This window comes from Canis lupus, chromosome 6 (assembly GCF_003254725.2).
Source record: "Canis lupus dingo isolate Sandy chromosome 6, ASM325472v2, whole genome shotgun sequence".
Taxonomy (NCBI): Eukaryota; Metazoa; Chordata; class Mammalia; order Carnivora; family Canidae; genus Canis; species Canis lupus.
Genome location: NC_064248.1, coordinates 12,766,006 through 12,791,659, shown reverse-complemented (window position 1 = coordinate 12,791,659; position 25,654 = coordinate 12,766,006). Strand labels below are relative to the sequence as shown.

The 25,654-nt window shown below is 49.3% G+C and overlaps 1 protein-coding gene across 1 annotated transcript in view; it reads left to right on the top strand.

Annotated features, from left to right (window-relative positions):
* The first annotated feature begins 7,644 nt into the window (after nucleotides 1-7,644).
* The window catches only part of FOXK1 (forkhead box K1), a 67,954-nt gene continuing 49,944 nt past the window's right edge, over nucleotides 7,645-25,654 (top strand). Inside the window, exon 1 of the mRNA XM_025426322.3 lies at nucleotides 7,645-8,274. Coding sequence (XP_025282107.2) covers nucleotides 7,676-8,274 — 599 coding nt within the window. The 5' untranslated portion in view covers nucleotides 7,645-7,675. The remainder of the gene's footprint in view (nucleotides 8,275-25,654) is intronic.

Below are 25,654 nucleotides of genomic sequence, written 5' to 3'. Positions count from 1 at the left end.
GCGCTTGATTGTAGGAATATGCTGGTAAAAAAAAAAAAAAAATCAGCCCACTTGTTGATAGACATATGGATCGTTTCCAGTTTGGGTTTTATGAATAAGTCTGCTCTAAACATTCATGGGATAGTCTTTGACATGTGCTTTCATTTCTCTCGAGTAGATTCCTAGGGATAGAAGTGCTGGGGTGCACGCTGAGTGTATGTTTAACTTTTCACTAGACTGTTTTCCCAAGTGAGGACTGGCGGCAGAAAGGCATGAGGGAGCATTTTGGTGGCAGAAACGTTCTAGATAATATTTAAAGACGGAATGGGACTACACTAACTGTGAGAATTTGCTATGGAGATTACACCTTCATAAAGTTGCTAAAAAATGAAAATCTAAACACTGGCCAGAAATGTGGTAATAGTACAGCATTGTTGGGATTCTTTTATGAGTGATAATATTGTGGTTATGTTTAAAAAAAAAAAAAAACCCTTGTAGAGATACACACAGAGCTGCAGGAAATGATATAATGCCTGAGATTTGCTCTGAAATAATTCAGGAGGATCTGGATGGCTTACAGATGAAACAAGCCTGACCATATACGTTGATCCTCGTGGAAGCTGGATGATGGATCCGTGGAGACTATTTTATTATTCTGTCCTTTTTTTGTACATGTTTTACACGTTTCCATGTTTCAAAGTTTTCAAAGATGAACTTAAGAGTCTCTTAAAAAAAAAAAAAAAAAGCTGAATTGGCGGAGTGCTCCAGTGGTCACTGACGAAATCGGGTTGGAATGAGCCAGTGAATACATATTGTTTCTGCTTGCTCAGCACACCCTCCCCTTTCCGCTAACAGTGGCCAGACTTTGCTTTGAGGAAGAGCCAGCCTCTGCTTGCGTCTTCAGGGGCTGCCCACCTTTGGCCCAGACCTGGGCCCAGCAGAGCCCCTGCCAGCCAATCAGCCTCTGTCTCCTGGGCATTCCTGCTCCGCTCAGCTTGGCTGTGTGGAATGGATGGTGCAAGAAGCCTGAGCTGATGGATCCCCACCAGCCCCTGCCGCACACAACCCCCCACCCAGCAGAGAGAGCAGCCTTGGGGTGCTGCTGCTCTAAATCCCCATGGCCGGTGATTCCTATGCTTTTCTGAAACCTGGGTCTTTCTTGGCTTTCTTTGGTTCTGTGAACTGCCCAGTATCACGCTGATAAATTCCTTCTTGTTTAAGTTGGCTAGTGTTGGTTTCCGTGGCTGAAAACCAGAGCACCCCAGGGCAGACACGGCATGCAGCTTGCCAGACACTCTGCATGTTCCTTCGGTATCTGCGCCTCCCTCAGGCAGATTCAGCTACAGGCGCAGGCCGCTTGGACCCTGCATAAGGAGATTTCACAAGTAAAAGAGGAAGAAATACATACCACACAGAGATACCAAATTGATAGCTAGGAGCCCTTGCTCTGCTCAAACACAAATCGAAAGCATCATCATGAAGACAGAAACATCTATTGGACCAAAGAAGTTCCACTGGCCGCTAACACATTGTCCTGCAGAAATGCAGTGTGTCAGTGGAGAGGCACAGATGTAATTCTGAATTTTCTAGAGCTACATTAAAATGGTAAAAAGAAATAGGTGAAATTAATTTTAGTATTATACTTTAACCCAGTATATCCCAAATATTATCATTTCAAACTGTAACCGATATAAAGCTATTAATATGTTAATAGTATTTGGCTTTTTTTTTTTACGTTAAGTAGTTGAAATCCATGTAGACTGTATTTTACACTTATAGCACATCTCATTTTGGGCTAGCCACATTTCAAATGCTCGATTGCTACATGTGGCTGGTGGCTGCGTGTTGGAAACACAGGGGCGATAAACTATCCCTCAGGCATTCCTGCATGTATTCGGGATCGTGCAGCCTTAGAATGGTCACCACGTCCCTAGACTATAATGCTTCACTAACCCAAGGACAGCAAACCTGGCTTGATCCTGTTCACCAGGTACAGAGGTGATTAATGGGGCCCTTCAGACCGCTCTCTAGAAAAGCTGGCACTTGCGCTAATAGGGAACTGAGCTGTTAGTGGTGGGAGTAGAGGCACAGAACCTCGGCTGAGAAGCAGAAACAGAGCTGCTGAATGATCACTTACAATTACTTCCTGTTGCCAGTCCCTCGTGCCAGGAGCTGAGATGTCATCACTTCCATCCATGCTGCATGAGAAAGGCTGAACGTACAGAAAATGAACAGCCTCATCCTAGATCCATCAGAAAAGCAAGGCCTTGGGACCAACCTCTGTCCACAAACTGGGGAGACAGTGGGTGCAGAGAACCACAACTTCCCAGAGCACAAGCCCGAGAACAGGAAGCACCAGGGGCACAGGGCGGGTATAGGAAAGGCCACCCCTCCATGATGCAGTGCTGGAGGCTCAGCAAGGACAAGTCTGATAGCTAAAAACTCACTCCTGGGGGGTCCTGACTCTCCTCATGAGTTTCCCTGCCAGAGGCCCATCAGGTCTTCACAGTAAATACCAGAAAAAAATATCCGCTGGCACATCCATTGTGCACATCCCCTTGCAATCTGTGCAGAGCACTCGACTTTGTAAGGCCTGCCAGGCTGAGCAGCTTCTGAGAGCTTCCATGGAGCTGGCCTTGGGGCTCAGAGTCTTGCTTTCCTCATTTCCAAGTCTATTCTTGTAAAACACTCTGCCTTTCTTGAAGTGACAGCAGTGGGTTCCTGAGGGTCTTGCAGCCCCATTGATATTCTCTTTTAAGCTCTCCCACACGCCCCTAAGTCCATGTCACAGCAGAGGACGCTGAAGCCCAGAGATGCCAAATAACTTGTCCACAGTCACACAGCTGGTTAACAGAGGAGCAGGCTCCAAAGTCTTTGGCCCCTCCAGCGTACCTTCATGCTGCTTCATCTTAATGTGGCACCTCAACTCCAACTCAGAGCTGGCCTCCTTCAGACTGCTCCCGTTGTCATCACCCGCATATCATCTGGTGGCTAAATAGATGTATGGAGCATCTCCTCCTCCTTTCAGCTCCCCTCCTGGTGGTCATGCTCCTGTGGAGTCCTGTCCTGTACTGAATTGGGCTGATCTTGTAACCATAGGGATATTGTAGAAATGGCAGAGCAGGGCTTCTGAGGATCATAAAAAGACCTCGCAGCCCCCTCTTTGCTCTCTCTGGGAGCTTTCACTCCAAGGGAAGCCAGCCGCCGTGTTGGAGGATGCTCGAGCGGCCCTGCGGAGAGGTCACCCAGCTGATAAGGGACTCGGGCCTCCAGGCAGTAACAGCACTGACTTGCCAGGAGCCTGAGCTACCACCTTGGAGGCGGATCCTCCAGGCTCTGGCAAACTTGCAGAAGATGCAGCCCCGACCAACATCTTGCCAGACACAACCTCGTGAGAGAATCCCTCCCACCCAAGCCAGAACTGCCCAGCAGAGTCGCTCCCCAGTTCCCGATGCACAGAAACTGTGGGGTGACACGTGTGTTTCTGTTTTAAGCCACTGCATGTTGGAACCATTGATCACACAACAGGAGATGAGCGACCCACAGCCTATCTCTTTTTCTAAGTGCCCACACTAGTGTATTCCATCAAGAGTACTTTCCACCCATGCCTTGGTTTCAACAAGTGTCCTGTGCTGTCAAAGTCAGACACCGTTCTCCCTGTGTTGGTGTTTCAGGAATGATAGGGTAGCTGGGGCCAGTAGGATGTAAAAGAAAAACAAGTCAGCCTGCTCCCAGTGAGCTCCAGACACAGGGTTCATGACTCTCGGATTTTTAGGCTGCCGTCTCAAATGGGGAAGGAGGTGTTTCTATAGAATACTGTTCTCTCTCTCTCTGTCCTTCTGCGGCTGTCTTTTGCAGTTGTACAGAAGTGCAGTCCCGCTTAGTAACGGCCAGAGGTCCAGTGGCTGCATGACATGAGGGCCTCGCAACTCAGCAAACAGGCAGGAAGCAGTACTGGGGCCGGGGAAGGATCCCAGAAGGATATGGCCGTGGCAGGAAGTGACACTCAGCAGACAGGAAAAGGGTGAGAAGACAAGGGTCTGGGTTCCCCAGGCATTCCCGCATGTTAATCCAGCCCCTTGAGGATTCTAGTGTGGACCGGCAGCTTCCAGACTTTGAGGCTTCTCCTCCTCAGCCCCATCCACCTGCCTTGAGACCAGCCAACTCTAGGGCGGAGGGTCCTGTAAGTCTCCGGTCTTGTGCTGGGGCTCTGCTGCTTGGCACACATCCACTCCAGTCCAAGTGAGAACCCCTTGGAGCTTTGGGGGGCCCACGGCATTGCTTCTTTGTGGGTCTTATGCAGCTACTATGTGCCTGGCATGCGCTGCCTGGCATGCTTCCTGATGTTGGAAGATAAAGAGAGGAGAGGGCAGAGGCATTAGCCCTGCCACACCCCACCCTCAGAGCAGCTTGGCCAGTAGAACTTTCTGCAATGATGGGAATGTCCTTTATCTGCAGGGATCAGCACAGCAACCACACAAATCTCCAGATCCAGCCCTGGAAACATGGCTTGTGCCATTGAGGAATTGAATGTTTAATTTTACTTCATTTGAATTAGAATATACATGTAAATAGCCACTTGTGGCTCCTGGCTTCTGAACTGGGCAGCATGGCTCCTCATCTTTGGGGAAGGGGATGTCTATAAACACAAGCTCTGTAGAGTTGTTGTTGTTGTTGTTGTTGTTGTTGTTGTTTTAATTTGTAAAAAGGTACTATTTACATAGAGTGAAAATTCACCTTTTTTAGTGCACAGTTTTGCTACTTTTGACAGGTACACAGAATCATACAATCGCCATCACAGTCACCCCTCACCCTCAACATCCCCACATGTCATTTTGTGGTCAGCCTCTCCCCAGACACCAGCCCCGGGCAACTGCTCCTCTGTTTCTGTCTCTATAGTTTCGCTTTGCCCGGAATGTCCTATAAATGAAAGTATACCCAGGGCATTCAGGGTTCATCCATGGTGTTTTGTATGTTTGCACTTGGCTCTTCTTCATTGATGCAGTGAATCCCATCACGTGGTTGTATGGCGGTTTGTTTATCCATTCCCCAGTTGAGGTTCAGTTGGACAGTTGTTTCCAGTGTTTGGTGGTGAGTATTTGTGTACAGGTTCTTGTGTCAACACAAGTTTTCATTTCACTTGGGTTAAAGCCTAGTGATGGGACTGCCAGCCATCAGGTCAGGTTGCTGAACTTCATGAGAAACTACCAGAGTATTTCCTCAAGCGCTTGCTATGTAGGAGAGCACCTGCTGCTCCAAGTTGGCAACAATGGTTGACTTCATCATTTCCTTTAAATAATTTTAATAGATGTCTAGTGATATCTCGATGTTGTTTTCACTTTCTCCTAAAAAGTGATATGTTGAGCTTCTTTTTCTGTGCTTATCTGTCATTTGTATATCTTTTTTAAAAATATTTTATTTATTTATTTATGAGAGACACAGAGAGAGGCAGAGACATAGGCAGAGGGAGACTCAGGCTCTCTCTCTCTCTCTCTCCCTATATATATACACACACACACACAGAGAGAGAGAGAGAGAGAGAGCGTTTTAAGATACATCACATGAATTTTCCCATCCTAACCATTTTAAGTATACAGTTGGGTGGTGTTGAGTACATTCACGTTATTGTGCAACCATCACCACCATCCATCACCAAAACTTCTTTATCTTGTAAAACTGAAACTTTGTCGCCATTTACTCTCCATCCTCTATACCCTCGCCTAGTCCCTGACACCCACCCTTCTACTACGGTGCCTCTAAGAACCTGACTACTCTAGGAAGTTTCTAGAAGGGGAATTTTACAGTATTTGCCTTTCTGGAGCCAGGTGATTTCTCTTAGCACAGTGCCAAGGTTCACTCATGCGATAGCAGGTGACAGTTTCCTTCCTTTTTAAGGCTGAGTGATATTCCATTGGCTGCATATCCCACAAGTGTTGATGGAACTATGGCTCCCACCTTTTGGCAGTTGTGAATAATGCTGCTCTGAACATAGGTGCACAAATGCCTTTTCAAATCCCTGCTCTCCGTTCTTTTGGTTTTATACATCGAAGTCAAATTGCTGGATAGTATGGTCATCCTATGTTTAATGTTTTGAGGACCTGCCATATTGTTTTCTCAAGTGACTGCACCATTTTACCTCTTACCACCAGAGCGGATGTCAATGCCTTTGTATGATATAAATATTGCCCAAATCCCCCATCTTCTGTCCACCTTGCTCCTTGAACACCCCCTTGGCCTGGGCTCTACCAGCTTCCCAAGTGGCCTCCTGCAGTCACTCACCCCATCCAGATTCAGGCTCCACACAACAGCCAGTGATTCCATTTCAAGTATGTGGTTCCGCATGCTGCCCTTCTGCCAGAAACCCCTCAGTGGTTTCCATGGCTGGTGGGATAAGACCTAAATCCCTACATGACCCAAAGGGCCCTTTAGCCTCTTTTTGCCTAATCGGGTTCAGCTGACGTGATCACTCTCTCTTCCATCCCCAGTGACCTATCAATCCTCTGAGGGTTCCATGCTCCCTTCCTTAAGGCATGCTGTTCCTTCGCTGGCATGCCATCCCCCTGCCCCCTGGCAATCATCCTTGTAGTAAGTGTCATTCCTTAGGGAAGGGATCCCTGACCTCATTTTTATTGTCCTTCTCCGTCAAGTAGGTTCTCTTCTTACAGCTTTTCATAAAAATGTGTTACTTACCCCCCACACACACCCAGCTCTGTGTACCTATGTAATTCACTCAGATGGTGATTGGCCCAATATATAGAGTGCAGGTCCATTGGAAAACGGAGGAAGCAGCCAAGCTTCCCATGGGAAGGGGGGGCATCTCCGGGCACACTCGCAGGTCCCCACCCAGCACTGCCTCACGGGACTCCCGGCATTTACTAGTATGCACACTTGACTCAGGTCTGCAGCTCCCACCCAACCGTTAGCTCCACCAGGGAGGGTCCGGGTTCTCATGCTCCATTATTATTAAAGGATGGAAATGTGGGGACGTTGCCACCTCTCCTAGGGGACCTGGCTGAAGGAGGAAGGCATGAGCAGGACACTGAAGCAGTAAAGGGGCCGCAGCCCTGATGCCCCACTGGCCTCCCCGATGAGCCAGCCGGTAGGCGATTTAAAGCGCAGGCGGTGTCCGCAGCCCTCAAGCTGGTGCCAAGCGTGGGTCCCCGGATAGTTGATCTGGATGTTTGTTGAATGAATAAGTGACTCCAAAAACGCACACGGGGCATCAGGGATCGCAAGCATCCTTAGGCACACTTCAGTTACAGTTCGAAAACCCTTCCTTCGGGTGCTGGAGTGTGATCTCAGGGGAGGGTGGGCGGAGGGAGCGGCTGGGAGGGGCGCCCCCGCGGAGGCTGCGGAGTTCATTTGTCCCGGTCCCCGGGGACCCGGAGGGGGAGGGGGGGCAAAACTTTCCAGCGAGATTTCTGGGGGTTCCCCGGGCGGGTCCCTCCGGGACGCGGCCGGAGTCGGGCGCGGCGGGGCGGGGGCGGGGGCGGGGGCGGGGGCGGGGGCGGGGCGGGGGCGGGGCAGCGCGCCCCCGCGGGGACACCTGCCCCGCCCGCCCCGGGAGCGCGCGCGGCCTCGGGGTCGGCTCCGCTCCGCCGCGATCCGGCCCGGGATGCCGCGTCCGCCCGCGCCCCGCGGAGCCCCGCCCCCCGCCGCCGCGCCGCCGCCGGAGGCCGCTCGGAGCTGCGCGAACATGGCCGAAGTCGGCGAGGACAGCGGGGCCCGCGCCCTGCTGGCGCTGCGCTCGGCGCCCTGCAGCCCCGTGCTGTGCGCCGCCGCCGCCGCCGCCGCCGCCTTCCCCGCCGCCGCCGCCCCCGCGGCCCCCGCGCCGCCCGGGCCCGCCGCCCCGTCGCCGCCGCCGCCCGCCCAGCCCCCGCCGCCGCCGCCGCCGCCGCCGCCGCCGCTGCCGGGCGCGATCGCGGGGGCCGCGGGGGCCGCGGGGGGCGCGGGGGGCGCGGCGGCGGCGGGCCCGGGCGGCGCGGGGGCGGCGGGGGACGCCCTGGTGGCCGCGGCGGCCGCCTCGGTGCGCCGGAGCCCCGGGCCCGCGCTGGCGCGCCTCGAGGGCCGCGAGTTCGAGTTCCTCATGCGGCAGCCCAGCGTCACCATCGGCCGCAACTCGTCGCAGGGCTCGGTGGACCTGAGCATGGGCCTGTCGAGCTTCATCTCCCGGCGCCACCTGCAGCTCAGCTTCCAGGAGCCGCACTTCTATCTGCGCTGCCTCGGCAAGAACGGAGTCTTCGTGGACGGGGCCTTCCAGCGGCGCGGCGCGCCCGCCCTGCAGCTGCCCAAACAGTGAGTGCCGCGCGGCCCCGCCGGCCCCGGCCCCGACCCCGACCCCGACCCCGGGGTCACCCCCGGCCTCCGCGGAGGTCCGCCGCCGCCACCGCCGCCGGGATCCCCGGCCCGGCCTAGGGCAGCCCCGGCCCGACCCCGCCCAGCGTGGGCCTCGGGGACACCCTCCGACCCAGGTGCAGTCTGTGCTCGAGCTGCACCCTGCGTACACCTGCGACCCCCACCCTGCCCTGGCCCTGGGCTCCGAGGGCCGCCCCGCCCCCGCCTGGCCTGAGCCGTCCGGGTGGCCTCTGCCCCTTGCCAGGCGTGTGCACCGGAGGGCACGCCTGACCCTCGCCCAGCCTGGGTCCCGAGCGCCGCCCCACTCCCTGCCACGTTTGGATTCCGGGGTCACCCCTGCACGCAGTACTGGAAAGGATAGCATCAGGTGGTTTCCGTAGCAGGGGTCAGGTCTGGATGGCAGCGACTTGGGAAGGGATGTTCCCATCCTGAGCACCGGAGGACAGGACAGGAAGTGTCCTCAGGGTCCCTGGAGATGAGGCCCCTGGGACAGGACCGGAGTGCCTAGTGCTCCAGCCTTCCTTGGCACACCTGGGATTCTTGAGCCAGAAGGGGAAGCAGCAAGGCATGGGGGGCGCAGGGCGGGGAGAAGGCAGGCCTCCACCCCCCAACTGCAGCACTGCGGGTGGCAGGGCCATCAAGTCCCCGTGGGTGCTTTTAGTGACATTCACTCACTCTCCCTTGTCTTCTCCCCCATGGGCTGCGCCCCTGTAATCCTTGCTTTCTCAAGATCTGTTGATCAGGAGAAAGCCTGTTTAACTACCCTGCTTCCTCTTCGGGCACTTTCTGTTTCTGTGTAGTAAGTGCCTTTAACCCCTCACTTGTGTTTATATTTCTCCAAACGGTTTCCTGTACCAGAGTTGTCTCTGACGGCCTGATTATTCTTTCATGAGAGAGTGCAGGGGATTTTTTTTTTTTTTTCTGGGGTGATTCCCAGCGCCAAAGGCTTGCTTCTGTAAACTTCTCCCCTCCTTAGGGTCTTGGTGTGTTTTGTTGTAAATACTGCCATTGAACAGTTCTCCCGTGCAACATCAATAACTCACTCCCTCTTAGGGTGTGAGGGAGAACATACCTTTATCTTACAAACACCCTGTGTTGTGTGTTGTGTTCCATCCGGACTTGGTGAGTAACAAAGTTATTCTATCCCATGTTTGTTACTGCTTTATTCTTTTTACCACAACCTGCAAGGTCTCCATTCTGGGCCATTAAATACATTTTAGGGCCAGTCACTTCTCTCCTGAGAAAGTGACAGGCACCACAGCACCATCCCCTCCCTGCCCCGGAGCTCTTAGAGGCCTGTTCTTCTTAACGCACCTTTACGTGATTCCCTCAGATTTTTCAGAGCTCCCTGCCCAGCTGCTGAGCAGTAGTACACTCCTGACAGGGACCTAGCTTACTGAGTCCTGTGCGCCCTGATATCTTCTCTAACTCAAGGGGAAGGAATGCCAGCCCACCGAGGCCTCAGATCATCCTCCGGATAGGCCAGTACCAGGTCTGTTGTGTGTAACGTGGCCCGGGTGTTGGCGGCCCCTGGCAGGTTTGCATTCAAGGGGCCTGCCTTCTTGGTGGGCACGTCTCAGAGCACCGTGCTGTGGCTGACAGCCTGGGTGTTTGGCGGCTCTCTGACTGGGTCCTGTGCCCCACTGTACCTCTACTTGACTTCAGCTATGCTACTGAGCAGTCTGCATGTAGGCAGTGATGTAAAATTCACAAGAAGACAACAAACAGGCAGAAGGAGAAACACGGGGCGGGGGGAGCAGTGTCTGTGTCTCCCTTTCCCTGTTTGCTTCTAAAAACTGGCAAAGCCTGTTGACTAATGTGTTTAGCGGTTTGAGCCAGTTTATGTTTTTCTCTATTTTAGAGAGTATAAACCTAAGTGGCTCCATATATGGAGTGGGCTGTTGTAAACTTCATTTTAGAGCTCGATTGAGGCTCTTCAGCCCACCACTAGAAAATAATCAGGAAATTTTAATGAATTCAGTGCAAGGAAGTTGAATGTGTACATTTTTGTCACTCCAAAATGGGAAATTCATTATTGACTTTTACAGAAAAGTGGTAATTACTGTCTGGTTCCTCTTGGGTATTGGTATGTGGTTTTGCCATTAATATTCGAAGCTATGAATTTCTTTACCATAAATCTAAAATTCTTATTGTGCTGGCATTTTGTGGACTTGGCTACACTAGGATTTAGTGGAGTGTGGTGCATGAGCCTTGGAGGTTTTTTTTGTTTTGTTTTGTTTTGTTTTGCGTCATGGTGATAGGCACACCCTCCCGATGGTTAACATCTGTGCTGGGGGGCATTGCACACACCTCCTACTCCCAGGGGCAGCTCCCACTGTGCCATTCCTCCCTCTTCTTTGCCACCCAAGAAAGCATGCAGTTAAGAGGAATCCCAGAACTTATCCCCATTTATTATTACTACAAGTACATCTTCCCAAAACTTCAGTATTTTTGAATTATTGACAGGAAAACAATTCCTTGTGACACACTTAAAGTTGGTCTTGGTCTCCTACCATATAGCTGCACCATGCTGAGTCCACTGGATGTTCCCTGGGAGGGGTGGGCACATCATTTATAACTTAGCAGCCACCTTACTTGACTTGGCAAAGCCTCCTGGGCCACGAGTCTAGCATTTCTCCCAGGGCCACGAGTCTAGCATTTCTCCCAGCCCGTGAGCTCCCTGAGGGCTGGCCCAAGAATAGTTATCTTTCACTGGAGACACAGTGCAGGGCCTGGCTGGCAGTAGGTGTACAACTGAGTTGTTTGTTGGATGAACATCTGAGTGAATGAATTCGCAGCTTCCGTGGGGAAAGCCTTGTCATCGGTTTCACGTGATTTTCTGAGGTGGGGACATGTGGACATGATTTTCTTCCCCCTGGGACATGTGGACTGCCTTTTAGGGTCAGATGGGTGGGAGTGGTTTGTGTGTGTGTGTGAGAGAGAGAGAGAAAGAGAGAGAGAGACTAGTTCTTTATACAATCAAATTTGGAATTTGGGATACATGTTATGTGTGAAACATACAGAAGAAGGCCCGTACACAGCCCCTCTCTTGCTCTTTTTTTTTTTCCCAACCTTTGTTTTTCTTAAACACATTTGTAGTAAATGTGGACCACCTAATTGATTACAGTAAGAACAAGAAGTGTTTATGGTAGCCTCCGTGAGTAGTACAGTCATGGGATTATTTCTTTTCTTTTTCCTTTTCTGTGTTTCCCAGACTTTCTGTGATGAGCGTGGCTTTTTTTTTTTTCCAACACTTTCTGTTACAGAAAATTTCAAACATAAAAATAGAGTGGCAACCTTTTCCATAGCCATCACCGCCATCAGTGGTAGCATGTCGTGACCTAGCTTGCTTTACTTTTGTCCAGACTCATCATTGCTCTGGCCCTCACTTACCTGGAAGCAGGTCATTGATGTCATGTCATTTTGTGTGTAAACTGCTTCAGTAAAAGATAAACGATCTTTTTTTTAAAAATCCTAACTGTGATGTCACGATCACACCTTTAAAATTAATGATAATTTCTTACTGGCATCAAACATCCACGCAATGTTCGCACTTCCCTTGCTGTCTGATGAATTTTCTTTCTTACGGCGTGTTATTTGGATCAGGAACTAAATCAGGTGCAGACAGAATGATTGGTTGGTGTCACTTAGATCTCTTGTCATCTATAGACTCCATCTGTCTCTCTTGTTTCATCGCTGAAAAGACAGGTCATCTGTCCTGTGTAGTTTCCACCGTCTGCGTTTACAGATTGGATTCTCATGGTGTCCACTTACTGTGAATTGGTTGAAGGACCAAGAGATTTGATTAGACACAGGTTAGATGGTTTTGTTTTGTCTTTTCTTTTCTTTTCTTTTTTTTTTTTTTGCCAGAAACTGCCTCCTAGGTGGTAGAGCATGTGTCTGTCAGAAAGCAGAGATGTCTGTTTTTCTCCCTTAGCACCTTCCCGTGGTCCTTGCCTGTACCGTGGCTGATTGTTTTGGCTGCCAGCACATGTGCTTGGCCGCACTGGTGCCCTCCACCCAGTGAAGGACGTGTCGTGAGTGGCCTGGGGGAGGGATCACAGTTTCTGCGAGTGGACCCAGATGGAAAATGACTGATTGTGACCCCACAGCGTTTGACTACATACGTGTTTGTTTTGTAGAGTTTCCAAGTGCTGTTCCAACCGGTCACTTGAAAAGTGTGGAATTAGTTACTAACCATCACACAAGTAGTTATCAGATTGAAGTCATTTTGAAATTAGTTGGAAACTGCCCCAGACTTGACAGCAGCATCCAAGCAACAGTAACTGTGTTCCATTCCCCCACTCATCCTGGACACCGTGCCTCCACATCTGTTGGGGGCTGGGGGTCCCTCCTTGACCCAAAGCTGCCGTCATGGCCAGTCAGCCCAGCTGCTGGCTTGCGTGCTGTGGGGGGTTTGCACCTGGGACAGGAGAGGGTGTCAGCTCAGCTGGCTTGCAGAGGCCCAGAAGGGAAGCTGTGATGCCCGAGACTGTGCTGGCCCCATGTACACAGGTGGGCCAATGAAGAGGGGACGTCTGCACGTCTACTGGGAGGGGTGCAGGCTGTGTGCCGCTAGAGCCCACCTGCCAGGAGACCTGGCCTGGGAGAAGAGCAGTAGCCCGAAGAGCCTCTGAGGGAGAAACATTGCAGTCTGGTGCCCGCGTGGGTGTGGAAGCTGGAGCACCCCGTGCAGACACCAGGACCCTGGCAGGAGGAGCCACTCAGCAAAAGGAAAGGAAGCAGTAGGTTCAGCTGCATCATGTCTGGATAGCATGGCCAAAACCCCGAATGTGCATTTTTGAGAAATAAACTCTTGGTTCTAGTTTTCTTGCTCATGGGCAGCTATCATAGATCACATATATTTGTTCAGAGTTACTCGGTCGTCTTATAAAACGCTTACTTTAAAAAGGTTTATGGGAGTGTAGTGAATTGGGAGCTAGTATACCGAATCTTTGTTAATAAAAATATGGGCCACTTTCCAACACTTAGTTCATGCTGAGGTTTTTGGGCTTATCACCCATAGAGGAAAACATATATAGTATTTTAGAAACCAGTCTATGAGAAAGATGTTATGACATATGTGCTGAATCCAATTTAAATAAATTTATGAAAGCCTTTGTTGTTAATAAGGGAAGGGGATTGGTGGATGCTAAAAGGGTATTGTGTAGAGTTTTAATGATGTTCACGGTTAATGTTTCAAAAGAGACACAGCTATGTTTAAAATTATGTGCCGAGAGGAAACGAAAGCTTTTGATTTGTAGATACAGTAATTTACTATTTGCTGTTTTTGCATCTTGTGAATGTCAGGGGATAAACTTGGTAAATTAGTGACAACTCAAATTACAGCCATGCCTCATCTCCATAATTACCCTACATTTAAAGCATTTCATATTAAAATGAGAGGATTATAGAAATGCTTTTACTTTGATTTCCTGGAAGTAGGCCCTTGCATTGTGACTGCTAGGTTTCGTGGTTAATGCTTGGTACTGCTATCACCTTTTGCAAGTTTCCGGTTTTCTGGTAAAAAGCTCCTGATGGATTTAAAGGACAGAAAGTGGAATCTCTGAGTGTGAACGTATTTGGTGACCATATGAAGGGAGGCCATGAGAGCATGCTTTGTGCTGCTCGGGAGCCCAGACAGAGGCCATGAGGATGGCAGGTGCCCCTCAGGCCTCGCTGGACCCACTCCTAGGCGGCTGACAGCAGGATGGAAATGAATTAGTGTGGGTTTTGCCTTTCTTGGACGTAACTGTTCAAGCACTAAATTATGAGCTGATTGAAACGTGTGGCTTCTCCTATGAATACTTTCTGGGAAGCACATGGAAAAAAGATGGGTATTTTATACATGGTTTGATTAAGAAGAAACTTTTCTCCCTTAGTCATCTGTGACATGTTTAAGCCTGCCCAGAAAGGCACAAGCTCCTCTTGCGTTTATTTCCTTGGCAGGGAGGGTTCTCGTCCTTCCGCACGTGTGCGCTGAACAGGGTTCTGACCTCATCGCCTTCCTGCTGGAAGCCACAGCAGCTGCCAGGAACCCGTAGGGCCCGTCCTGCCCCTTAGCACAGGTCCCGGTGTTGCTGACAGTGGCCTGCCACCTCTTCCCTCCAGGTACCCTTTGCCTTTGTGCCAGCCAGACGCAAGGCATTGGCTCCCATGGCCCTTTCACACCTTTACACGTTACTGGGGACCCCAGTGAGCTTTGGTTTGTGTGGGGCCTGTTACCCTCACCGCATTAGACATTAGAACCAAGAAATTAAATATTCATCAATCCATTCAAAATTAGCAATAATAAACGTATCTCCAGAATAATTATTTATGATAAAGTCACTGTAATTCTCAAAACAAAGAAATTTAGAATAGGGGTATTTGTTTTTTGTAAGTCTTTACCATCTGGCTTGCTACAAGACAGCTGGACTCTCATGGCTGCTTGTGCTCTTAACTATGGTGATAGGTGGTTTTCGGTTAAGCATGGGGAGAAAGTCCAGCCCCACGTAGTTATGGGCTGGAAGAGGGTGAGCTGTTTTGGTGGACTTTCTGATGATTGCAGATGGCATTCCTTGATGTCTCACCAAAACTTAATAGTCAGTAGTGTCTTAAAGGTCAGTTGAGCTGTGGAATCTGAAACATCATCAGTGGACTTTCTGTACTCTGTTATATTAAAATCCATCACTCTGTCTTGCATTTTGAATAAATCTTTTATTACCCATATGTGGTTTTGTAACTTATGCCCTGATTTTTGGGAGAATATTGATTGAATTATGCAGATCTTCTAATGTCAACATGTCTTGTTATATAAAGAAAAGCCTGTCTTATCTTTGAGTTGGCAAATTTCATTTCATCCTCCTCAAACTCAAAAGATCATGTTTTTGAAAATAGAAATCTTTGAAAGGATGAGGCATTTTGATGTAGTTTAATTTTGAAATTTACTGTAAAGGTTGAGTTGACAGTATATTTTAACAGAAAATTTAAAAGCCTTATAATGTAGTCATTGGCCTTATTAGCACCTCATAATGTAACTTGGCTTTCATTTAGTATTTTTTGTGTGTGTGTGGGGTCGATTCTTGGTGACTTTGGCTGGGGCTGTCTGGCTCGTCCATTATTTCTTCTGTTTTCCCATGAGCAGATCGGGCATAGGTATGCTTGTCCATCTCCCTTGCTGGTTTTCTGGTGACCTCCCTGCTGTTTCCCTTCAGCCCCGGGAGCGGGGTCCTCAGGGGCAGGCACGGACAAGGGGCTGGACCCAGAACCATGAGAGTCCTCAAGGGGCGTCAGTGACGAAGTAGACGAAGTAGGTGTTTTTTCATGGAGATATTCCCTATTTGGGATTTCTTTTGAAACCCTTCTGAGTACACTTTTCAAAAGCCATGCCACTTTTGATAAACACAGACATTCCCTCCCTCCCCAGTGTCCTGTTTGTCTCAGTGGATATCTCTCTTCCCTCTTCATGGTGAATCAGTACCGTAGAGAATAAAACTGGCCTTCTGTCCAGTCTAAAGAAGCTTTGCTTTTTGTGATTTGTATCAAAAGAACAAAAAGTACTTACTGCTTTTCCAAATAGTAGAAACATCGAGTACGCTCTGGCTCCTCCCTGGTACTTCTCGCACTGCTCCCTTTCACAAATACTCTGGGTTTTATAACTTTCACAGTTGGAGTTGTGTAAGATACGTCATGTTGACATGTTGTGGGACATCCATGGCGATGAGTGGCGTAGTGAGCTGCTCAGGAAGACCTCTGCTAGAGGCCCACCATGCTGGTGAGCCATATGTAACTCAAGTGCAAGCTCAAGCTCATGCGTGGGTAGTTACTGGGGCCGGTTGTCCATCAAAAGCCTTCCCAGGAATACTCCCTCTTATCACATGATGTGGTTGCATTATGGGTGAAATTCAGGATCCTTCAATATGCTGCCACGAAGCTGTGGCTGAAATACAGTCCATGAGAAATAGCTTGTGAACCTAGTAACCCTGTGGAGCTGATGTAGAAAGAATGTGAAGATGGAATCTGACGGCAGGCAAACAGGTTGCAGGCTGCGAAGTTACATGAACAGAAGTTTGTATTCCTCTACCTCCACCCTTGGGGACATAAATATATCCGGTTAGCTTGGCAGGTACATCCCTGAAGCTGGGAACAGTGACTCATCACAGAAAGAAAACATCTTCCCCTTAAGAGTTTCCACCTCCCTTTGGTTGGGTTCCATATTAACCAGGAACATTTATAGCCCTGCCTCAGCAACTAGTATGTGGGAAGACTACTGAATATCTGGCTTTCTTAGCAGTTATATTTTTCTTTGCAAATTACAATATGAACAGATTTTCCATACCTGTTAACCCTCAGGTTATCCAGCAGGAGATCTCATGGAAAGTCTAGAACTTTCTGCAGTGATAGAAATGTTTTGTGACTGGGCCGTCCAGGATGGTGGCGCTAGTCATGTATGGCTGTTGAGCATTTGAAATGGGGCTAAGAACTCAATTTTTAATTTTTAGTCTGTAAGTTCATTTAAGTTTAAATAGTCACATATGCTGATGGCCTTGCAGAGTTTGCAAGTCTGGATCTGCAGCACCTGGGTGCAGCCGCTGCCTCAGTTTACCCCACTCACCTCCAAGGCACAGATGTTTTCTGCAGTATGCTTCGAGGTGAGGAAGACCGATGGGTCCAGCCTGTGCCATGGGGCTCCAGCAGACCCACTGCGGTTCCTCAGTGCAAGGTGAGGAAGCACCCAACCATACCCTTTGCAGAAGACACTTGTTGAAATGTCTTCTGGCCAGACAGATTAGTCATTGTCTTCAGTTTCTACTACTCTGGACTGCCGATAAATGAGAATGGACAGTTTCCCCTTTATTACCCTCATTCTTGAAGCCCCAGGAAAGAAGTAAGGGACCGAAGAGATGATTCCTGTGGGTAATAAAGAGAAGAGACAAATTTGCTGATATAGGGAGAAATTTTTCTAAAATTCTGTGGCCCTTTCTAGCTCTGGGTTACTGTGCATATGGTTATCAATAGATTACTTTTGAGTCCAACTCGATAATAGGAATACTGTATACTCACAGATTTTAAAATTCCTTTATAAACAAATGCATGAGTATCATGTGTCTGCCTGTCTGTCCTATGTGCTGCCTCCACAGACACCTGTTCATACCAGGTGGCGCTTGTCAACATGGCTGGTCTCATATGGTGTGACCATTGGTTGGTGTCTTCTGCAGGGAGCTACAGGTCCTATGAAGGCAGGGCTGAGCTCTCTGCACAGCGTTGTATCCCACTGCCAGCATGTGCTTGGCACTTTGAGGACTCTAAGCCTTTATCCAGTAGATTTTTGCTTATATATATAATCTTCTGTGGCCTGCTGGTTGTTGTCATAGATAAATTCCAATATCTGGCTCACAGAAAGTCCCAAATCAATGTTACTAATCAGTGGTTGAAAAACATGTCCTTCATGTGGCAAATCAGGGAACCCTGGCTGGCACTGACTGGTAAACCCATCATTGGTAGCTCAGCAATCCAGGCTGTAGGAGGGTTGTGTGGAGGAGTATTGACAGGCCAGGAGTGGAAATGGGGAGGATCCTACTTCTGCTTGTGTGCGAGTGAGGAGACTTCAGTGCAGGGCCACTCCGAGGGAGGGCCGTGTGTCCAGGAAGAAGAGGAAACAATCTGGAGAACACTTAGCCAGGCTCAGCACATTTAGATCCAGGCAGCACACTAAGCCTGTGGGCCAAGTCCCAGCAGACTCTAGTTTTATAAATAAAGTTTTATGGGAACACAGCCAGGCCCATTTGTTTACATGGTCTCTGTGGCTGCTTAGTTGAGACAGAGATGGTATGGCCTGAAAATCTAAAACAGTACGTGTCTGGCCCTTTATAGAAACAGTGTGCACCTTGCTCTAGGTTGTACACCTTCCTCCACACCAATGATAATGCTTTACTGAGATTAATTCCCACCTTTATGTTACTGGTTTTCTTTATGTGGAGTTCCTGTGGTTCTTAATAAGTTGCGTTTAATTCTAGGTGTTTTATTTTGTTTTATTTTTATTTTATTTTATTTTAAAGATTTATTTATTTACTCAGACACACACACACACACACAGAGGCAGAGACATAGGCAGAGAGAGAAGCAGGCTCCATGCAGGAAGCCCGATGTGGGACTTTATCCCAGGATCCCAGGATCATGCCCTGGACCAAAGGCAGACGTTCAGGCGCTGACCCACCGAGGCATCCTTAATTCTAGGTGTTTTATATATTTGCCTTGGGGATAGTCAATACAAATAAGATCTTTTTTTTCTTATTATTTTCTAAAAGGTTAGTGTTTCCATGTAGGAAAGATGGGCCGTGTGTGTGTGTGTGTGTGTGTGTTTTCTTTTCTTTTTGTTGGTATGGGCTTTATAATACTAATTTATGTTTAAAATTTTGCATTTTGAGAACATATCAAGCTTCCAGAAAACTGCAAGACTACTTCAGACTAGTTCTAATAACTCCTGTCCTCGGCCACAACTCACCAATTTTTAACATCCTGCCACGTTTGCTTCAGTATTTCCCTATGTGTATATGTGCTATTTGAGAGTCCGTTAAATGTATCATGCTCCCTTTTCCGTTAGTACCATAATATATATTTCCTTAGAATAAGGATATCTTCCATAACCACAGCCTGGTTACTGAGTTTAGGAAATCTGACCTCACTCCGGTTCTGCTCTCTAATCCATGACCCGGGTACCAGTGCTGTCAGCTGCCCCAGGAGCATACTTGGCAGCATCCAGCATCCTGTCCAGTGTGGAGCCTCTCTGGTCTCTGTATTCTGAGACAGCTCCTTGGCCTTTCTTTGTGTTGACCTTGACATTAAAAAAAATTAAAAATAAAAAACAGGACAATTGTTTTATCAGATGCCTCTCAAATTAGATTTGCTGAATTAGACCAAGTCCTGATGAGATGGTGAGGTTCGGGGTCGGGATCTTGGGCTGGAATGCCAGCATGAGGATGCACACCCTTCTCAGGCATCTCTCAGCGATGCCATTGTCCTTCCTAGTGGAGTTCATGTGGATCACTTGGTTTAGGTATTGGCGGAGCTTCTCCACCCGATAGTTACTATTTTTCTTTTTGTGGTTAATAAGTAATTTTTGCCATTCAGTGCTGGAATAAAATATTTATTTTGTATCCAGTCACAGTTACCATTTCTCCTAACAGTTTTTAAGTTGACTTTTTTTTTTTAAGCACCATTCTTTGATTTTATTTATTTATTAATGAGAGACACAGACAGAAGCAGAGAGATAGGCAGAGGGAGAAGCAGGCTCTCTGCAAAGAGCTGGATGCGGGACTCAATCTGGGATCCCCGGATCACAACCTGAGCCAAAGGCAGATGCTCAACTGCTGAGCCACCCAGGCATCCCTTAAGTTGAATTTTTGCATGTGTTTTCTAGGTCAGATTTTCATCTACAAATGATAACTGTTTTTGTCTCTTTCTTCTGCTTTTTTTTTTTTTTCAAATCTCATTTCTTTTTGTTGTCTTGTTGAATTTGCTAGAATTTCCAGGTAACATAGAATAAATACCATGATAATGGGCTCCATTCTTCTTTCCAGCTTGACAAGGAAGGCTTATAAGGTATTTCAGAATAAATGTAGCTTCACTGCTCAGAAGCCACTTTCTTAAGGCAGTGTTTCTTACCTTGCAGAGGTGAGTCTCCTGGGCTGCAGCCCATGGTGCCCTCAGTCTTACCATCCCACTGTCATTGTAGGGTTGGTGGTCTGTTTATCTGACATGCTCTGGTGTTGGGGGCAGGACTGTGCCTTACTCATTTATTACTATAATCCCAGCACCACCCAAGTAACCCCAGTCTGGGCACATAGTTGGCACTTCGTAAGTTGGTGGCAAAATGAATAAAGTAGCAAACAGGAGAGGTCTGAATGCAGAAACAACCTGGCTAAAGACAGTGATCAGAGGTGATAGAAGCTTAGCATTTTAAAGTTGTGTGTCTGGGGCACCTGGGGGGTTTAGTTGGCTTAGTTGGTCTAATTCCTGATTTCAGCTTAGGTCATGATCTCAGGATCACAAGATTGAGCCCCATGTCTGGCTCTTTTTCAGTGGAGTCTGCTTTAGGTTCTCTCTCTCCCTCTGCCTCTGTTGCTCCTTCTACTTAGGGGCGCCTGAGCGGCTTAATCTGTTAAGTGTCTGCCTTTGGCTCAGGTCATGATCTCAGGGTCCTGGGATGGAGTCCTGCATTAGACTCCCTGCTTGGTGGAGAGCCTGCTTTTCCCTCAGCTCTTGTCCCTGCTTATGCTTTCTCTCTCTCTCCCTCTCTCTCTCTCTCTCTCAAATAAATAAAATCTTTTTTTTCAAATAAATAAAATCTTAAAAAATAAAATAGTTTTTAAAAATTAAATTAAAAAATTTAATTTTTGGACAGGTGCTGTGACCTCAGGCTCCCTTTTCCTCATCTGTAAAATGGGCACACTACCCACTATCTGGGTGTTTATGAGAGTTAAAAGTGGTGTACCAAAGTGCTAACTTTGGTGTCTGGCATATAGGTGCCAGACTACATGGGTATACTTACTACAAGCCCATGTCATCACCATCACTGCCATCATTTGTGACCATGTGTGGGGGACTGTTTTTGCTTTGCGAGGCATCTGGATGTTGGAAGTGAGAGCTCTCTTATGGTAGGGAAACTGTTGCAGGGCCTGGAGTGGGTCATGGTGGAGTAGCCCTGCCCCTCACTTCAGCAGAGGTGCCAGTCACTGCTGGTGTCACAGGATGGCTGTCATCTTGCCATGGCTGGAGAAGGGGCTTGGGCTGGTAAGGGTCCCTCACACCTCCTAAGGTGGTACGATCGGAGCAAAATAGTAGGGTTTGTTCTCTTGTGTTTCTCTGAGCTGCTTGCCCAGAGAGTGGGGGTTTGAAAAGATGAGCTCAGATTTTCCCTTGAATCAGTTTGAATCACCTTTGGGGCTCTGGGAGCAGCTGGTACTGGGGCCGGATGCTGAGTGGTAAGCCAGCCTCCCATCACCAGCTCCATCCCTGCAGCGGTGTGACCACCCCTTCCCGGGACACAGGGCATTCTTCAGAGGAACAGTAGGAATTGGGGATGGAGGCCAGATCTCACATCCAGGCATTTAAAAATACGGACAGTACAGAGGATAATTAAACATGTACTTGTGACCCACAAAGAATTGACACTCGTCCACACTTCGTCCTGTGTTTTCAGCGGAGAGTGCCCTTGCCACCATGTTTCTGTCTCTTCTGCAGAGCCACTGAGCTCCAGTTCTAGCCCATCCTGCCCCTGCACAGAGATGGTCATCTGTTTTCATTGTCAGGGGTGGAGGGGTTGATTTACATAAATGGCACCGCAGATCTTCTCATCGTACTGTGTGTATTTTCCACTTCTCTGGAAGACCACATCATGGGTGACATTGCCAGGCCCAGAGAACTGCACGTGTTTCTTCATAGCTCTGGTGCTTGGACCCCAGACCTTCCTGGCTCTATAGTCTCATCTCCTGCTCACCCTCATTCTCTCAGCTCTGAGGGGGTGGCTTCTTCTCAGCACCTGCAGTGCTCCCACATATGCACTGGGTCACCAGGAGCCCCTCTGTGTCTCAGCCTGAGCATCCTGCCTGCTATCCCCCCGCCTGGTCCAGGGTGGCTCTGGGTCCCTGTCCTGTCCCCAGGCTCTCCCCAGGCTCATGTCCAGCTTGCCTCCCCTGAGCCCTGGCCCAGTGTGGTGGCCTCCAGCATCTCCATACTGAAACTGAATGGCTTTGGGAAGATCTCCCTCAGCACCCCCACATATACATGCACTCACATGCAGTCCAGGTGGTTACTAAGGCCTTCGATGCTACTTTCATTGGCAAGTGGGTGCTCCCTGTGTGAGGTGCTGTGGGGGCTGGAAAAGCAGAGGGAGCAAGACAGACTCCCCCTTTGCCTCTGTGAATTAAGAGGGAGACCTCACAGCCATGAGAGTGAGCATGTGGTATTTCAGGGAGGTGCAGGGCGCAATGAGGAAACCAGAGAATGTGTTAGGTGGATGGGGAGGACCCTTCTGGGGAAGCCGTACTTGATGATCTAAATTACAAGCAGGAGCTGCCGATTGGAACCATTGAAAACAGGGACTTCCCCATAGGTTCGTGGCTGTGAAGCAATGGGGGAAGTTACTCGGATAGAGGATGCCAGAAATTCAGAGGACCCCAAGGTCCACCTGAAAGGCTCAAAGGAGAGTAGTGATATATCCAGCGGGGCTACCATGGGGGCCACACTCAGGCACAGGGACCAGAGTGTGGCCGTGGCCATGGGGAGAGATCAGTAGAGTCTATGGGGTTGGGTGATGAGCTGGCTCTGAGGGTGTGGGAGACGGGGGTATGTCTGTGTGAGTGTATGTGTGTGTGGGTGTGTGTGGACAACTCCCCAAAGCCTCTGAGAGATGCCCCCTTTCCAGGCCTGGAGTCCTCATCATGTGCAGGTTTTCTAGTATTGCCTGGCCTCATAGCATAGGAGGGAAGAAAACGTGCCTAAGATTCAGGGAACCCACAGGACTAGGGTAGGTTTTACTCACCTGAATGTTGGGGACAAAACAACATTAAGAATGATGGTTTCATTATGTGTGGCAAAACTAAAAACTTCAGTACTGGAAACCATGTGAGCCTTGGGAAGCCCTGGGCAGGGGCCATTGCTCCCTAAGATTCCAAATGCTTCCGGGACAGCCGGAGAGCCCTCCCGGACCCTGGAGACATTTTCAGCTCATCCTTCTGAATGCCATGAGCCTGTAATGGAAGTGGAATCACAGCCTGCTGAAACAGGGAGAGGCCACCCCAGCCAGTTCATCTGGGCAGGGGAGAAAAGCAGCAGGTGAGTCGCATAAGTTATGCCTGTGAGCCAAGCCCTGCTTGTCTCTGTGAGTACAGAAAACCTAACAGTGTAGGGAAAAGGTGTGTGCATGCTTGTTGCTTTGAGAGCATCTCTTCGTGTATTTGGGAAATAAATAGTCTGCTGCTTGTTTAACAAAACACCGTGGGAATAAATTCCTGAGTCAGTGGTACAGGCTTCAGATCCTGCCCTTGGAGCCTTTGGTGGCAGTGCAGAAAGCCTCTTGGCTCAGAGGATCCCTGAGTCTTTTGTGAGTAACGGGGGTCCCTGATTGGAGATTGATAAGCTGAGGTGCGGACCACAGTGGACCTGTCCAGGTGTCACAGAAGATGCTGGTGTCAGGGCCAGCATTTGCTTGTCTTCAGCTCATGCCCTGGTCTGCATTTTCTTCCGTGTGGTGGGCTTATGGATGGCGGCGGATGGCCAGGGTTGCTGGGGAGGGCGTGCGTCTGGTTTCCCTGGCTCGCCTCACGCTTCGTGGGCTTCAAGGGCACAAGGCAAGCTTCTGCTATGCCAAACCTCTCCTTGCCGACCCCACTCGCACCCAGGAGACCTGGGCTCTGGTTTACCCTACCAGTTCCAAACAGCTCAAAGAGTGTGTCTCCAACTGCTAAGAACCCCATGTGTGCCCGGGCTGTCCTGAACCCTGGTCACTGTCTGCTAAGGACAGACGACCTGGCCCCTGGGGCAGGAAGATGTGTAAGCTAAAGGCTGGCAGGCTGGAGGGTGTCCTTTGTGGGGCCCTCTGAGGGTGACTGCATGCAGGCCAGTGACAGGGGATGGCAGGTAGGACAGGGCCAGACCGGCATGTCTGGGGAGGCGCACAGAATGTGGGGGGTGAGGAAGGAGGGAGGGACTGTCCCCAGATGCGCCCTCAGGTGGTCAGGGGCCCCCTGGGCTCCTGTGGTGTGCCCTGTATGGGGCACCCTGCCTGGTTAGCAGGTGGCTAACCCTGCCCCTGAAGCCCTGCCCCTCCCCCAAGGCCAAGGGCTCATGGGGGGTGCTTTCCTCTTACAAGACAACGTCCGCTTCACTCTGCAGGCCAGGGTGTCCCCTGGTTTGGGAACTTGTGCTAGTCCAACAACTTTAGTTTTTCTGAAGTAGATTGTTTTTGGTTTGTTTTTTAAATGCCAGTGAGATTTGAGATTGGGCTTCGCCGGGTAGTTTTTAAAAAGCAGGGATGGGAGCACAGACCGAGCCCCATCCCACCATGAGTGGTGGGGCAGCACACCTGCTGCCCCTAGGCTCAGGAGCCACTCCCCCCCATAGCTCTGTCTCCCCTTGACACTCCCTCCCTGGCCCTCCCCTCTCACTGGATCTGCTCCTCTTAGGTCGTCTCCCCACGCTGCCAGCCCAGATGCGTGTGGCCTTTCAATATATGTGTCCACGTCTGCCTGCAGCTCCTCAGTGGCCCTCCTGCTCTCCCACCAGCCCTTGCCATCCCCCCACCTGGAGTGGCGTCCACCTTCTGCCACATGGTCATCCTAGTGTCACTTCCCCGGGGCCCAATTGGGGCACTTGGTTGTTTGCACACTCTGTTTCTTCAAGGTACTAGTGTTGTTTATGATTGTGTGTTTTTGTATGACACATTCCCTTCCTCCCCTCCCCCTGCCTGCCCTGTTCATCTAGAAGGTCTGGGAGGGTGAGAACCATGAGCGGAAACGTTTCTGCTGTGGCTTGTTGGGTTTATGTGAGCCTTGTCCCTGCTGAGTGTGCGGTAGCCGAGGAGAACCCAGGTGTCCCCTCCCTGCCTTTGTTAACTTGGAGGTGATGCGGCTCATCCTGGTTTGAAGAATGGTCACCAAGACAGTTCTTCCTTGGATGCCCTGGTCCCTCTGTCCCTGGGCACATGTGCTTTAAAATGTCTGTGCCATCCGGTCCCGGCACCTTGAATGTGTGTCCTCTGCACGTACAGAGAGCCCTGGTGACACGTTCAGCCCATGTTTGAAGATAATTAATCCTTCAAGTTTCTTGCCTTCCGATTCTCCTCTAACCTCTAAGGGACTGAACTGTAATTCTGACACTTGGAGATTTGATGCACACATTCATATTTGCTTGTTCTCATCAATAATTTTGTCAGTTTTTTATTATAACTCTGTGTTCGTCTTTTATGGTTTTCAGAATGGTCACCTCTTTTTGTTCACTGTCACCTACAAAGCCAGGGAGGTTAAGATGTGTTTTTAATGAGATAACTTAAAAAATGGGTGAAAATTTCAAAGTCAGTAGCTTCCTATAGGAGCAGATGATTGTCTGTTCAGAGAATTCGTCTATCCAAAATGACATTTTTCCCAGAGAATTCCAGACTGCTAATATGGTAATTAGTAGAAAGTTCAAAGTCTTTAGTTCCAAAGTTTATTAGGGAGTTGATTTTTATGAGTCTATATTCTGTAATTCTTAAAAGTCAAAATTGTTTAGTCGCATTTCTTTTTGAAGGAGCCAGTGTTGAAAAGAAAGCCCTGAACAGTGACCATTAGCTTCTGTGTTC